Here is a 16,438-nt window from a genome sequence, read left to right as displayed (position 1 = left end):
CTGCAGTTGCAGGGGAGCCTCTGCGGGTTAGCACCGAGGGGCAAGGGGGGAAGCAGCCCACCTTGGCTTCATGGTTCTTGCTCTCCTCCCTTGAGGAGGACGAAGAAAGGACAGTGGGTATCCAGCACTAGAGTGTGTGAGCTGGGTATCTTAAAAATGCCAATCACAGGGGGCTCTACTTTGCAGCAATCCTGATGGGGCTGGGGGTGGGTTGTCCATAAAGGGACCAGAGACTTCAGAGTCATCTTCTCAGGAGGGGCAACTTGAGGGAAGGGAGGAAGCTGGGAGAGGAGGTGAGTACAGGCAGGGTTTGGGTGCTGGGTGGAGAGGGAATAGGGTTTAGGAGCCCCTCACCCCCCGCCCTGGATTGAGTAGAACCTATGGAAAAGCCCCCCTCTCCCATTTCTTTTCTGTTCCTCCTGCCCTCCCTCCTGCTGCTGAGTACTATGGGCCAGGCATTGGGGTGGGAGCAGGGGGCATCCCCTCCCTACTTTCCCAAGGCACTGGACTTGCTGGTGTGGGGCCATCCAGAGGAAAAGGACAAAGGCCAAGACTGGCCTTAGAGAGCTGTGGCTAGGCTAGAAGGAGGGGTGTCAGAGGGAGCTGAGCTGGGGCAGACCTCGGGGACCTCACCTAGGGGTGTTGGTCCCTCCCCACTGCCTGCTGGTGTGCTGCACCAGGCTGCTTGTAGATGGGGTGGGGTGGGGGACGTGTCTAATTTGCACTAAGTAAGTGGGGACTCGATTTTTGGAAAAAAAGAAAACAACCCACAAATCTATTACATACATAAGTGTGTGTATGTGCATCCATCAATCAAAGCACATTCAACTTAATTATGTAGACATGATTTAGATTATTTCAGTTTCCTCCTTAATTATATCACGTTGTATCCATTCATTCAGCAAACATTTGAATTGAGCTCTGTGCTCAACTATGTGCTCAGCTTTGTGCTAAATACTATAGTATAAACTTCAGTAAAACATTGTTTTTTCCCTCAGAGAGTTACATTCTAGCTTGTTTAAAGGAGATTCTAATAATAGGAGAAGAACAATTTTCAGTGAAGAGGCTGTTCATCCCATGAAACTAAAAATTGATATAATGTGACATATAATCTGGTACAAAATTTCTTTAATCAGAAAGTGGTAAGAGTGTCCAATTTAGTTTCAGAGTGTTGGTAATTTAGCTGCTTCCAGCAAAACGTAAGAGCCTTTCAGAATTCTCAGCCATAGAATTGCAATCTTTTGAATTAGATTACAGAGCAAACCTTCTTTCCTTGAACACTTTTTTCTTATGGGATAGGCTTGGATTTTTGAAAGTTTTTTTTTTTTTTTTAATGTTCTGATTAAAAGAAAAAAAAAACATGCTATATTTACCACGGTCCCTTAGAATGACAAAAAATAGCATATGTATTAAAATGGAAAAAAGGGATTATCAATTTTGTGACACTCCCAAAAGACTATAGACGGGGTTGATAATCACTGGACTAAATTTTTTTTTTTTAAAGATTTTATTTTATTTTATTTTGACAGAGAGAGACCCAGCGAGAGAGGGAACACAAGCAGGGCGAGTGGGAGAGGGGGAAGAGGGTTCCCGCCGAGCAGGGAGCCCGATGAGGGGCTTGATCCCAGGACTCTGGGATCATGACCTGAGCCAAAGGCAGACGCTTAACCGACTGAGCCACCCAGGCACCCCATCACTGGACTAAATTTAGAGAAAATCGTTTATAATCTTTTCGGTAGGCAAGAAAGCAAGAAAAGCTCTTTAGGGGTGCCTTTAGGAGTTTTTGTCATTTTATGTCTTTATGCTTAAATTATATGCTCACAAGGCAGTATCTGCTTTACTGGGGCTTTCATTTTCAAATGACATATATAGATATAGACACATGCACACTTATTTCAATTTTGAATAAATTACACTTGATCTTAGCCAAAAGGCTGAGAAGCGATCAATTTTGAATAAATTAAAGCATAACTATATATTTTTCTGGGGGGGGGCCAGGAAGAGAGGGAGAGAAGGACAAAGGGAGAGGGAGAAAGAGAATCTTAAGCAGGCTCCATGCCCAGCATGGAGCCCCACACAGGGCTCGATCTCACAACTCTGAGATCATGACCTGAGTCGCAATCAAGAGTAGGATGCTTAACCAACTGAGCCATCCAGGCACCCCATAACTCTACATTTTTATATAAAAATTGGTAGTTTCTGTAAAACATACTGCTTATGTCAGTAGATGAATTGCAACTTTTCCTCCCTTTTATCTTAAGAAAAAAAAAAAAAGGAGGGGAATAAGACACTTTAGGTAAAGGGAAGCCTGGCTTTTGTCTTATTGCCCACCCACCCCCATCCTCCTCAAGAGGCTATGGCGTGTATGGCTTTCTTGTAAGAGTTCTTGTCCTCAACTTCCCTTTCTCTGTCTACTCATTTTGTTTACTTGCACAAGTTACTCAAGTTAGTTCTGGAAAAGCACTTAAAAAGTATCTGGCATGTAATAAGAATGCAAATGTTAGCTGCTTTATTATTATTACTACTAAATTGAATGGAACAAAGGAATTAAAAATACTGGGCAGATTATGAATTGACCCTGGAGGTTATGAAAGAGCTAGGTTCAAATGCCTGGAACTCTAAGAATTGTTTAGTGCTTCAGCGATTGAATTAAAGGAAGGCACTAAAGGCCACTTGGTACCTTTGTTCTTCTGAGGAATTGTGGTATTCTGAGGAAGTACAGAGGTGATGGCCTTGAGAAATCCTATTTATCACTCTAGAATTGTGAAGGTTAAAGGCTAAAAGCATATGTGAAATGTATTGCCAATGAAGTTAGTAGAAGACCAGATGCCCTCTTTTGCCAGAATTACTTAGTAGTATTCTAGAAGTTTATTATTGTCAAATGAGAAGAGGAAACTAATAGCAAATTTATAATATAGGAGCAAAATTATCATTTTTAAATAATATTGTTCAAAATAGAGGATTGAAGATGACAAGCCAAAAAACTATAAGAATTAATAATAGTTTAGTAAATGAGTAAAAAATAAATATATTGCATAAATAAACTTCAAAAATAAATACATTAACAATATCTAACGAAGTATAATAAAAGATTTCATGGATCTTAGGAGAAAAAGTGTTAAGCTTACAAGAAAAGACTTAAGAAATATGAATTAACTGTGTAATAACTATGAATTTTCCTGATAGGATTTTTGTCAAGGCAATTGAAAAGGAAGTTGAGTAATTGAACCCATGTTTATGGGTATAAAGATATGGATTCATATCGTTAACATGTGGATTCTTTCCAAATTAATTTATAAATGAAATCCCAATTATAATCTCAAAGGGATTACCAAAGTATGTGTGTCAAGTGTTGTGTATGATAAAGATGGCATTTACATTCTGTGAGAGAAGAATGGTTTATTCAGAACATGATAGATTATTGAGAAAATAAAACCAAACTTCATTATTGCAGGGTGAAGTGTTTAAAGGCAGAAACCAAAAAGGAAATGGATGGTAGATTTGTCAACAAGAAAAAAATCAAAAATTTGAAAGATCAAAGTACCATATATAAGCAAATGTCACATGACAAACCTAGTTAAATATTTGCAGTTGTAGTGATCTAGAAAGAGTAACTTTTGTCTTGTATAACCATTAATATCTCCTAGGTAAAGTGTATTTTTTAATTTTTAAAAATATAAATACTTCTTTAAGAATAAGACAATAAGATCTAGACTGGTTTTCATTTCTAAGAGCATTTTCATAGTTCAATTCCTCATTAGTTATTTAATCAGAAGTCTGCAATAAGTTGAATCTTGTGGCATAAGAAAATTGTTATTTTCTGGATTCATCTTAATATGTTTTTTGTACTTGGACAGGAAGCAACTATTGATTCTCCTATGAGACTGATTTTATTATTAGCTTGTTTTCTCTTCCTTACCTTTCTTCCTTTTACCCTGATGAGAGAAAAAAACTCTAAAGGCGTCAGATATAAGGGAAGCCATTTTAGATTTCTTTCTAAGTCAGCATGACTCTACATAAACTTGGTTTAAACCAAAAGCCTGATATATGGCCTGCCATGCATACATTATACACCTGCTTTGTAAATGAGTAGCCTAAAGGAAAGCCATCTTGTCTTTAAGATATCGATCAATGCTCCTACTCCTATATACCTTGACATTAAAACTCGTGTTGCCTGCCTGTATGCTAATCTATAGTCTTTTGAGTTTTTACAAGATGTAAAAAAGTATGTTACCCTGTAAAAACTGTTTATTCTACTCACTTTCTTCCCTGTGAAGATGTGCTTCCTGGGCAGCTGTCCTCACTTGGCCTCCAGTAAAACTCTTTTCTTACTTTTAGAGATTCTAAAATGTTTGCTTGTTTTGCGTCAACAACCCCTCCATCTCTTCCTTACGTCTTTACTTATTTCACTTTAAATTTGTTTAAAAAATAGTAAAATTTATCATAAAAGTCCAGATATTGCAGCAATATATAAAAAGTGGCATGCTCTCATTTTATTCGTCCCCAGGCCTGCGCCCCGAGGTCACCATATTTCTTGATTCTAGAGTTACTTCTCACTGCTGGTTCTGTCCCTCTGGCAGTTCTATTTGTGGAAATTTCCACCTGAGCGTTCCTTGTGTAGTTTTTGGCAAATAATAGGCCCCCATTTTGTTGAATGACTCAGTGAATGAAATTTGTAGATATATGCCTAATTCTTTTATAATCCAGGCTGTTGGATTTTAAGCAGAGCCCTGAGGTTTCTTTCACAGAGTCGCTCTTCTTTCCCCAATTGCTAAGAGTCCAACATTACACATCCCAAATGCTTATCTTTATAATGCTTTTCTATAAAGTGAAAACATTTCTTTATGCTAACATAGTAATTTAAATTTCTTTTTCTTTCAGCTACCTTTGCAGCAGTGTTGCACTGGTAAGATTTTTTTTCCTCTGGTATATTTTGTGCAGATGTTTACAACTCACCAAAGGTATTTCCCATAAATATAAAGAAATAATTTCAGTATGATAAGGATGAATATATATATTACATGCAACACAATAGTCTGAAAAAGTAGTTTAACTGATAAATCAAGGTCAGAATAATGCAATTTTTTAATAAAAAAAAGATCCATTATTAAAGAGGTTATATTTGAGACTGTATTTCACTTAACGTTAACATAGTGTTCATGTTGAGAGGAAGATTAATTTTTTTAATCTTCTGGATAGAATGAAATATGAATTTCATTAATCAGACATTTCTGAAATGGTAACCCAATGACATTTATAGTTCAATTTATAATTGTATTGTACTTGACTGAAAATATTCTTATTCTGGTTCATTCTAATTTTAAAATCTAATTTGAATGTGTTTCCTATTAGAAATTTTAGTAGAACTATTACAGCATACAGAGTGGCAAACAGATATGGATACCATTGTATTTGAGTTTTATTACAAAATTATGTGCAAATTTCTGGATACCTTTATTTTTGCTTGTAGAGTTTCTTTTAAAAAAAATACTTCGTATAAGCGTCAACGCTTGGTTTGTTACCCTTTTGTTTCTGCAGGAGCCATATAACACACCTCTTTGAAAATGATCGTCACTTTTCTCACCTCTCAACATTGGAAAGGGAGATGGCTTTTCGCACTGAAATGGTGAGTTTTCATGTGATATTTTCGGGTTCTAAAAACTTTAAGCTTTTTATCATGGAAATTTTCAAAGATATACGAAATACAAAGAGTAGACACCTCCCCTTGCCTATCCCCCAGCTTCAACAACTGGACACAGCCATTTTTCCTTCGTATACACCTCCACGCATAGGAAACCTCAGACATCATATCATTTCATCGGTAAATACTTTCATATGTATCTCAAAAGAAAGGAATTTTTTGTTACCCACAGTTCTGTTGGCAAACTTGAAAACAATGAACAGCAATCACTTAATATCATTAAGTATCAATCAGTGTTTAAATGACCGATTGGCTTTTTTTTTTCTTTTTACAGTTGGTGTGTTGGTAGGCTTGAATCAGGATTCAAGCCATGTCTGTACGTTGTGTCTAGTTGATGTGTCTCTTAAGTCTTTTAATCTATAAATTCCACTTCCCATTTTTATTGTTTTGCTATTTATTTATTGAAGAATCCAGGTTATTTGTCTTATAGAATTACCCATAGTAATTCATGTTATTTATTATGTTCCACTGGCCCAAGTTTCCTGAAAATTGATAGATAAGAGACTCGATAGCTGAAGGCTCTTTTTTTTTTTTTTTTGGCAGGAATATTTCATAAGTGGTGTGCATTTATTGTACCGTACAAAGAGGCACACCATATCTGGTTGTCTCACTTCTGTGATGTCAAGATTGATCAGTGGCTTTAGGTATTGTCATGTTGGTTCTTCCATTATAGCCTAGCCATCAGCCTAGATCAGTTAGTTCATTAAGATTACCAAGTGGTGATTATCTATTCTGTTATTTTTTCCCTGCATTTGTTAACTGTAATTCTTATGTAAAGAAGAATTTTCCCATAATACTTATTTGGTTTCTCTGATGTACACTTCATACAGGTAAGACAGGTGAATGCTTGATTTTTTCTTTTTATTTACTACTTTCTAGAAAAATGAGTTGGTTTCCTAGCATTTTCTTCTGGTAACCAATGGAGTTCCTTCTTTTGGAGTATATCATTATGATCTGGTGGATTTTAGCATGTTTTGTAAACTTACCTGTCTTTAGCTGGTGAGAAACTTTGCTGCTGACTCTGTGTCCCTTTGATGTGACCTCACTAGTATTCTGTAGCTTTCTTACTTTCTGGTACTATTAAGACATTTCTGGGGCGCCTGAGGGCTGGCTCAGTTGGTTAAGCGTCTGCCTTCGGCTCAGGTCATGATCCCAGAGTCCTGGGATCGAGCCCCGCATCGGGTTCCCAGCTCAGCAGGGAGCCTGCTTCTCGCTCTCCCACTCCCCCTGCTTGTGTTCCCTCTCTTGCTATCTCTCTCTCTGTCAAATAAATAAAATCTTTAAAAAAAAAAACAAGACATTTCCTCTCCAGACCTGGAATCATGCAGTTTTCCAAGGAGCCCCAATTCCTTTCAGTGGCAAATGGTATTTAGAGACCACAAATTTGGTGCTAGAGATGCTTATTGCTACTACAGTTGACCCTTAGGACAACAAGGGGTTAGAGGTGCTGACCCCATGCAGTCCAAAATCCACATATAACTTTTGACTCCTCCCAGATTTAACTATTAATAGCCTATTATTGACTGAAAGCCTTACCGATACCATAAGCAGTCGATTAACACATATTTTGTATGTTACATGTATTATATACTATATTCTTTCAACAAAGTAAGCCAGAGAAAAGAAAATGTTATTAAGAAAATCATAAGGAAGAGAAAATAAATTTACACTACCATACTCTGTTGAAAAAGTCAGTGTGTAAGTGGAGCTGCGTAGTTCAAACTTGTGTTGTTCTAGGGTCAGCTGTATTTGATACTAGATTGGCCAATGTGTCCCAGCCTTTTTAGTAAACAGAATTAAGAAACAGTTTTTAAATTATTAATTTATATTCATATTTTAAAATTCAAATTTAGGATTAGATGGTTTTTACTTACTTTGTTTTAAATTTGTATCTTTACTGCTAGCCCAGGAATCTTGGTTTCATATTACTTATTTTTGTGGAATAAAAGTACCAAAGGTATTATTAAAAATAAGAGGATTGAGAACATTTTAAGACTTTCTTACATTTCTTTTTGACTTTAGGATATATTCCATTAGGATGTACAGTAGAATTACTATATCTTAAGGTTATTTGAAATCTTCCAACTTGATAGTTAATTTCTTTATTTTATTTTTATTTTGATATTTAGGGATTTAAAAATTTTCATTTTATAATTAAATAAGAAGTTTACATGTTTCCAAAACAAACCTACAAAACAAGATAGGTTGTGGTGGTTTTCTACGGCTGCCGTAACAAATGTACAATAAACTAGGTGGCTTAAAGAGCAGAGATTTATTCTCTCAGAGTTCTGGAGACTAGAAGTCTGAAATCAAAGTGTTGGCAGGGTCATGTTCTTACCGAAGCCTCTAGGGAGAATCCTTCCTTGCCTCTTCCTAGCTTCTTGTGCCTTCTGGCAGTCCTTGGTGCGCGTTGGCTGGCGTTGGAAATGCCATCACTTCAAGCTCTGCCTCTGTCTTCATGGGGCACTTTTCCCATTGTCTCTGTGTTTAACTTTCCCTCTTATTGTAAGGATACCATTTATATTAGATGACCTCATTTTGACCACATCTGCAAGGAACCTAATCCACATAGGTTCACATTCCCAGGTTCCAGTGGATATGAAATTTGGGGGGATATTATTCAACCTAGTACAGTAGGAAATATTTTAAAAAATAGCAATAGGAAAACTAAACACCATAATATCAAGAACTATTTTTTTCCTTATCTATAAATATTGGGCATGCAAATCGCTTTCATATTTAGGAGCCTTAAATCCAGTGTGGAGTTTGACAGCTGATGGGTGCTGACTACTAGAGCAGCTCTAGGCAAAATTGTATAGAAGGTGAGCACCCTGCACTTCCACTTCCACTCCCTCACCAGGGCAGCAAGTACTAGTACTTGCTTATTTTTTGGTCTGTGTATTATTCCAACCTCAATATCTGTCCTAATTCCCTCAAAACGAGAGTACCACTACTGTCCTCTTCCCCTATCCACACAGCCCCAGTCCTCCAGGGTTCTTCCCTTATTCTGAGCTGGGAGGAAGGAAAATAGTCTGTAAAATTAGTTGGCATCTGGATGTAACTTATATGTAATATATCAACATGGAGCCTTCCTAATATATTTGCATTTTTACATGTAAATCTGGAGGAAAGATGACTGATAGCACCATTTTGGGGATTCAGATGGGCAGTAGGGGGAAACATTTTTGGCTAGAGAGATTTCTTGGATCACGGTAACTTAAGTTCCATAGTAAACCACTCACTTGCCCTGTTCATAAGATAGCCTTTTCTAACACTTAAATTAGTATAGGATATGGAGTTTTCTTAAGTTACATAGGTTGTCTGAGTTATATATATTACTTTTTAAATGTTGAAACTATTTTTGAAGATGTTTCGAGTTCAATTATTTTAATTAAGACAAGGTTATACTAAAATATGTAGTTCTTTTTTATAACCTAAGATTGTATTAGTGTTCAGAAACCATGAGAATAATTGTAGCTATTATTTGCTTGATTGTTTTTCAAAAACAGTGTAAGTTTTTTTAAGCTGGCAAGAGGCATAGGAATTATGCATTTTTTTATTATAATTATAACTTACGCTTGTTTCAGGGACTATATTATTCCTACTTTAAGACTATTGTGGAAGCACCCTCATTTTTGAATGGAGTATGGATGATTATGAATGATAAGCTGACTGAATACCCCCTTGTTATTAATACATTAAAAAGGTTCAATCTTTACCCTGAGGTAAGTTACTTTTTCAATTGTGTTTTTTCTCTTTTTTTACTTTTTTAAAGTGTTATTTGCATTAAATGCTGATTCTAAATGTGAGGTGTAATTCAATATATTATATTTCATCTCATTTTTTAAAGAAGATGTGTATCTTTTCTTGGAAGGGAATATGGAAAAAAGATTATTATTAATTTTGGTGGGCTTTAACTGATTTCATGGAAACTGTTATGATTGCATGGTCTAGAAAGTTTGAAAACCGTCTAGATTCGGTGTGTAGAGATTATAGCAAGGAAGCACCATTACATGTCATTTGCCAAATAATGTTTCTTCCCTCTTGGGGATTCTTCACTTAATTGAATGCTCTTTTTTTGGGTGGAGTGGGGGAAAAGGGGGGTCCACTCAGGAGGTGAGGGAGGAGGGCAGTGATATCAGTAACTTTTTGGCCTCTCCTTTACCATCCCTGCCTTCATTTGACACATCCCTGAGCATTTTCCAGGGCCAAGTTGAGATCCTCCTTGACTTGATATGAGGGCCATCTTTTAATACACTGTCCCCGTGACTTCCCCTTCTTAGCTTGCTGATGTTGCTAGACAGCACGTCCTTGTGCCAGAGCCCTGGCTGCCTTGGTCTCTGGGGATCTCAAGCCCAGGCTCAGTACCTGGACTTAGTAGGGCTCTCAGGCATTTCCCATTGAATGAGAGAAGTCCAGCTTCCATCCAGATCGGTGAGTTAGCTGATTGATTAATGAGGAGATGGAGATAGAGACAAATACATAACCACCAAAGTTCAGTGTTGGTTTCCTGACGTACTGCTTAATTGAGTTCTTTCTATGACCATGTACACATTTGCTTTTACAGAAATGGGATCACACAGCAAATATTTTTTTTTTATAAGTGCTTTTTGTCTTTTAGAATATTTGTAACAGTCTTCCTGTGTCATCTTTTCTTCCTCAGGATCAGTTTTAGTGGCTATATATAGTCCCCCATTGTTTATTTAGTCCATCTTTTGTGAAAATATTCATTGTTTTCAACTTTTAAAATATTCTGAAGCTGCCATAAGCATCCTTGAAGCTAAATCTCTGTACATATCCTTGTTTTTTAAACTATAAATTTGTTGATGTGGAACTATTTAGTTAAACAGAATATATACTTTAATGATTTTGGTACATGTTGCCAAAATGCTTTCTAGATAGGTTATACTAATCAAAATTACCATTGGCAGTGTTTTTGAAAATGCTTATATCCCCGAATTCCTGCCAATTTGGTAGACAAAAAAATTAAAATCACATGATATATTTTGTTCATTGCTATATATGTGTGTTTATATGTATTTCATTCAATGCTATGCATTAAAAATGCATTTTTAATTTTAAAAGTAATTGCTTATGCCCTTTGTCTATATTTCTATTAAAATTTTGTAAGAGCTCGTTTATTACATGCTAGATATTAATACCATGCTATATGGGTAAGCATTTTTCCCCAGCTTTTTGTTCGCCTTTCAACTTTGTGTATGATCTGTATGTATTTTTTCTGTACAGAAATGCCATATCTATTCACATCTTGAGAAATTAGATCTATTCAAGAAGACAGAATATCTATTTGTTCAACTCTTCTTTTATGTACCTTAGTAGAATTTTATACCTTTTGAAAAATATGAATCTTGTGTGTTTCATGTTATATTTTATTCTCACCCATGGGTGGAGAGTTGAAGACTGACCAATGAAGAATCTGTGCAGGGGATTGTGAGGCTGATTTTACTAGATTTAATGGGAGCTAAGTAGATCGTAGAGGAAAGGAAAATTTGATAATTATCAAGATATCTCAAAAATATTCTAGTAATGAAACTGTTGATGATAATACCTTTTCTCTAAAAAAAATTTCTAAAAAAAAAGTCTCTATTTTTTAAAAAATAGGTAATCTTAGCCAGCTGGTACCGGATTTATACCAAAATAATGGACTTGATTGGTCTTCAAACCAAGATATGTTGGACAGTGACCAGAGGAGAAGGACTCAGTCCTATTGAAAGCTGTGAAGGCAAGTTTCTTTCCATGATATTGTCCAGTTATTTATTGGAGCACATTAAACTTACTGCAAACTTAGTGATATAAATAACCATATTTATTATGCTTATGGATTCTGCAAGTGAGGAATTTGGGCTGGGTATAGCAGGGTTGGTTTGTTTCCACCATGTCAGAGGCTTCCGCTAGACTCAGGTGACTTGGGAAGACTGAAATTAATGGAGACTGCTTCACTTACATTCTAGCTCCTGGGCTGGGGTCCCTGTGAGGCTGGGCTCAGTTGGGACTGTCAACTGGGGCACCTACATAATGCCCTTTCCATGCACCATGGGCTTTTGTATAGCATAGTACCTCAGGGTGGTCAGGCTTTGCATGGGCTCCAAGTTGGACACTGCTTGGCCTCTTCTAGCCTTAGAAGTCACATGGTATGGCCTCCACCATCATCTGTTGAGGCAGTCACAAGCCCAGCCGGGCTCAAAAGCAGGAGCAGAGACCCCCGTACCTCTACAGGGGGCATGTCCGTGAGTTTGTAGCCCTGTTTAAAAACCACCGCAGCTACTGCCATGTTCTCATTTTTGTTCCGTAGTAGGGTCACGTGTTCGTATGGGAACCAAGGCAACCATTTAATATATCTGTGCCATTTTCAAAATAAGCACATTTTAATATAAATTGCCAGATACACAAAGTAATTTATAGTTAGAACATATGTTTTTTTTTTTTATTTTTAAAGGATTGGGAGATCCTGCTTGCTTTTATGTTGCTGTAATTTTTATTTTAAATGGACTAATGATGGCATTATTCTTCATATATGGCACATATTTAAGGTAAGACCATTGATTGAGAATATTTTGGTATGTGTTATAATATTATGTACTAAAATAATAAAAATAGTACACTTCATCTAAAACTAATGATGTAATGTATGGGGATTAACATAAGAATAAAAAAAAAGAACAGGCAAATTGGGAAAAAAAATAAAATAATAAAAATAGTGAGATAAAGATTAACTTGCAGTTCAGTTTTATAACAGTATTATTTCTAATACATCTAGATACAAAATTCTTTCCTATTTGGATGATTTCACCATTGGCATAGTCTGCCAAACTTAAAATAATTTTAGATGCTTAAATAGAGAATGGTGGGGATATTGGATAAATTTTAAATATTCACAGGCTTTTGAGCATAAGCAGTATATTGTTTACACAAAATACAAGGAAAGGACCACTCATTATCAAATGGTGTTAATGACTCTATTTTGTTGACATTAAAATGGAAATATATTCTATACAGATATTTAATATCTGACCTGATCAACTTCATAGTCCAGCAATATTCCTTAAACTAAAAAGATTGACAAATTTTTTAAGGGTTTTTATGTTTCTTTTTCTTCTTCTTTTTTTTTTTTTGACAGTTACATTGTATACTTGTTTGAACTATTTTACCTTGAGAGTATCTTTAGAATTTTCTTTTTTTATTGCTTACTGATTCCTTGTTAGTACAGAAGTGTGAGCATAGGTATATGATTTTCAGTTTGGGTTAATGAGTTTGAATCTGCTATTATCCCATTAGCTTTGTTTTGGAAGTATGGCGTTTTCAGCTTAGTATCTCAAAGATCTACTGCATCCCTGGCTCAGTGTTTGAGCAGATAACGGTTACTTGATAAATATTTGTCAAATGAAGAAGTTATTAGAAGATCGATTTAGAGTATATTTGCATATAGATTTAAGATACTTTGATACTAATATATCTGATTTAGCTATAAGAAAGTTCTTTTAATTATATAACTGGGGAGACTGAAATGAAAATGCATGATTAAAAGATGAGGTGGAAAATTTTGTTTTTGAAACAAGACACACCGATAACCAAAAGTATATGGTAATCAGAAGAGGAAGCTGACTTGAAAGAAAGCAAGGCCAGTGTGCCTTGTATCATGATGAGCCAAAGGTCTCTATCTTGGGGGGGGAAATCTATCATTCTGCTAAGTACTAATGGATAGCTTTACTACATTTGAGAGATTTTATTTTGAGTAAGAGAAGTTAAAATATGGAACATGGCAGTGTTGCCAAATTACTGATCTATAATTATGCTACTTTTTGAAAGAAGAATTGAGATTGAAAGAAGACTTTCTAAACATTTATTAAACATTCAGTATCATTTTCTTATAATGCTTGTTATAACCATCGTTTCAAAGGCCAAACAACATCTGCTGCAGAGAGTATGATGTTCTGGTTTTGATTGAGAGGTTCTAGGTGGTTTGGGCCCTGACCTAAGATTTCTCAGTCTTCAGCCCCAACAGTCCCCAGACAGCAGTTTTCTCCCTGCATAGGAGATACATGTGCATTTGTCCAGTCAACATAAAGTACAGACTGAGTGGCTTCTTTTGGAGATGGTATGCTTGGGTTTTGAAAGCATGTGGTGGGGTGAGGTGGGAGCTGGAGGTGGTGCTGGGTGTGTGTCAATGGGGGACAGACAGCAAAGATAAAGGGCTTATAATGCTGGGGCAGGAGAAATTTGTTCTGTGTGGAGGGTTGCTTTAACTGTGCCTTGGAGGGTCAGAGCGTTTTGGATAGGTTGGGGAGAAAAGAATCCCAGGGAGAGGCAAAGGTGGACATCCTGGGATGTGGAAAGCGGATCGGTTTTGCTAGGATGCAGATTATTGAGGGCCGTTGTAGAAGATGAAGACTGAAGAAATGGGTTGGGCCGGTTGATGAATGACCTTGGCTGGTCTGAGACTATTCCAAAGCCAGTGAGAGAAATCAGAAATTTGACCAATAGAGGGACAGGATTCAAGCTGAACTATGATCTCATGAGACCCTTGAATTCACCTGTCACCGAAGTTAGCCAGTGACTACTTGAGCATGCTGTCTGCAAAACCGCAGGGTGATTTTAGAACCAATTTAGTGGCTTTGGACCAGGATTTTTTTTTTTTTTTACATGAAAAAGAAAAGATTATAAACATAAATAACAGTACACAACACTTTGTAAGATAGGTGTTATTTAGAGAAACTTGTATTTGTTGATTGTATATACATGTCTACATGTGCATGTGCTGAGTTGTAGTGTAAAGTCTCACTTCTTGTAGTTTGAGTGTCAAAAAATCTGTAGATCACTGCTTAGGGTAGCAGGAGGGAGTGACTTTGCCTTAAAAGCATTTGAGTCTTGGGGCACCTGGGTTGCTCAGTCAGTTAAGTGTTCAACTCTTGATTTTGGCTCAGGTCATGATCTCAGGGTTGTAAGATCGAACCCCGAGTCTGGCTTTGTGCTGGCTGGGTGTGGAGCCTGCCTAAGATCCTCTCCCTCCCTCTTCCCTCTGCCCCTCCCCTCCTGCTCCTTCACTCTCTCTCTCTCTCTCAAAAAAAAAAGGCATTTGAGCCTTTCCAAATAGCTGTTTTTGGTTTCTCTTCCTGGCTCCGAGGGATGCAACCTGTTTCAGCTTTACCCACTTGACTGCTCTGGGCCCCAGCTGGCCCTTCGGGTGTCCTTGACCCCTTGGCCCCCCCGGGGTGGTCTGCCTTATGCAGCTGTGCTTGGATGTAGACACTGCAGTGGTGGCACATGTTTTCGTTTCTCTAGCTCTCCCTTTGCTCTGTTTGCGAGTGTTTTTTTTAACCCTGAATAATCACTTTAGCTCTATCCAAACACATCCTAAACTTGTCTCCTCCCAGCCCCGAAAGAGCATCCAGTTCTCCTACATTATAGAGCCCCTTGTATTCTAGGGAGCCTTGACTATTGCGCTGTGCCTTGAGGACGGGTGTGTAAATTAGATTCCAGTGGTGATCCTGGTTTATATTGTGTTGAATAAAGTCTTCTGTCACTTCTTTTCTATCAGTCTTTTTCATCATATTTTAAAATGTTCTTGACATGAGTATCTTTTGAGGTCTCAAATTGCTAGGTAGTTCTTACTGTTTTCTTCCTTGGTGGTTAGTTTTGTCACCCTTCTAACTTTGTGAAGTAGGATGAAGCTGCAGACTTCTTAACGTGTGGGTTAAGAATAAAGAGGAGGATATCTAGAATTGTGGTTAGAATCTTTTTATAAGTTGTATTATATAAATTTACAGGCAGATTGAGTATAACATTTTACTCCAGAAGTATATTTCTTTTAAAATAGTACAGATATAAGCTTTCTGAAGTCAGATAAGCCAATCCATTTCACAAAAAATGAAAGTGGAAGAGAAAATAGAAAACACAGCCAAATGGTGAAATGGGGCTGGGCTGCCAAGCTCTGACTTGAGGAGATGAAGTCAGATGTTTTTGCAAACACAACCTATTCATGCTGTACCTCTTTTTCTGGAATTCTCAGTATTTTGGTATTTTTAAAAATAAAAATTAAAAAAAACCATTGTTAATTATTTTCTAAAAGCCGTGCTGTTAATTCATGATTACAGTTATTTATTTTATAAGATGCCCTGACATGTGTCAGCTACAAACAGTTTCTGAAGGCCAGTTTTGTAAGACTTGGTGTATGGAAGTCTCTATTCTGCAGGGAGGAGGGCTCCCTGAGGGAACTTTCAGGGACCGTTAGGAGAGGGAGTTGAGCTGCCAGGTGTTGGAGTAGTCGTTTAAAGCAACAAGCCAAAAGTGAAGGAGTTAAGCCTTTTATTACTTGCTGTGATGGTGTAACAAGATTCTAAAACTGGAGAAAATACAGACTCCCCCATGTCCATTTCCCCCCATGGAACAGTGCCCTGGTTGAGAATCGAGGGATCAGTGCAGACATGAGGGTCATCTCACTGTTGAGGAAGCCCTGAACAAAAGGTGAACCTTTGTAATTGTCTATGGTTGGGCCTCAGAAATCATATATGGGTTTTTAATCAGGAGCCCGACTCCCTAGGGCATTAGTAGGCAAGGTCATGAGCTAGTCCTGGGATGAATGTAGGACTCATTTGGCAGGGGGATCTGAAGAAACGTAGTGTGGGCCTGGTCCTGACTGTCCAGCAGAAATACTGTGAGGAGAAGAGTTGTCCCCTGTTTCCAGATTCACCACTATGTACCCTGGCTCTCAAGAGCATA

General features: G+C 37.2%; 1 protein-coding gene across 2 annotated transcripts in view; it reads left to right on the top strand.

Annotated features, from left to right (window-relative positions):
• DPY19L1 (dpy-19 like C-mannosyltransferase 1) overlaps positions 1–16,438 on the top strand; it is an 87,069-nt gene that overhangs the window by 13,809 nt on the left and 56,822 nt on the right. For both annotated transcript variants that reach the window (XM_044919956.1, XM_044919955.1), the window contains exons 3-7: positions 4,882–4,906; positions 5,539–5,626; positions 9,289–9,426; positions 11,324–11,444; positions 12,159–12,252. In XM_044919956.1, coding sequence (XP_044775891.1) covers positions 4,882–4,906; positions 5,539–5,626; positions 9,289–9,426; positions 11,324–11,444; positions 12,159–12,252 — 466 coding nt within the window. The remainder of the gene's footprint in view (positions 1–4,881; positions 4,907–5,538; positions 5,627–9,288; positions 9,427–11,323; positions 11,445–12,158; positions 12,253–16,438) is intronic.

The sequence above is a fragment of the Neomonachus schauinslandi genome, chromosome 12 (assembly GCF_002201575.2).
Source record: "Neomonachus schauinslandi chromosome 12, ASM220157v2, whole genome shotgun sequence".
Classification (NCBI taxonomy): Eukaryota; Metazoa; Chordata; class Mammalia; order Carnivora; family Phocidae; genus Neomonachus; species Neomonachus schauinslandi.
This window is presented reverse-complemented; position numbering and strand designations above follow the sequence as displayed.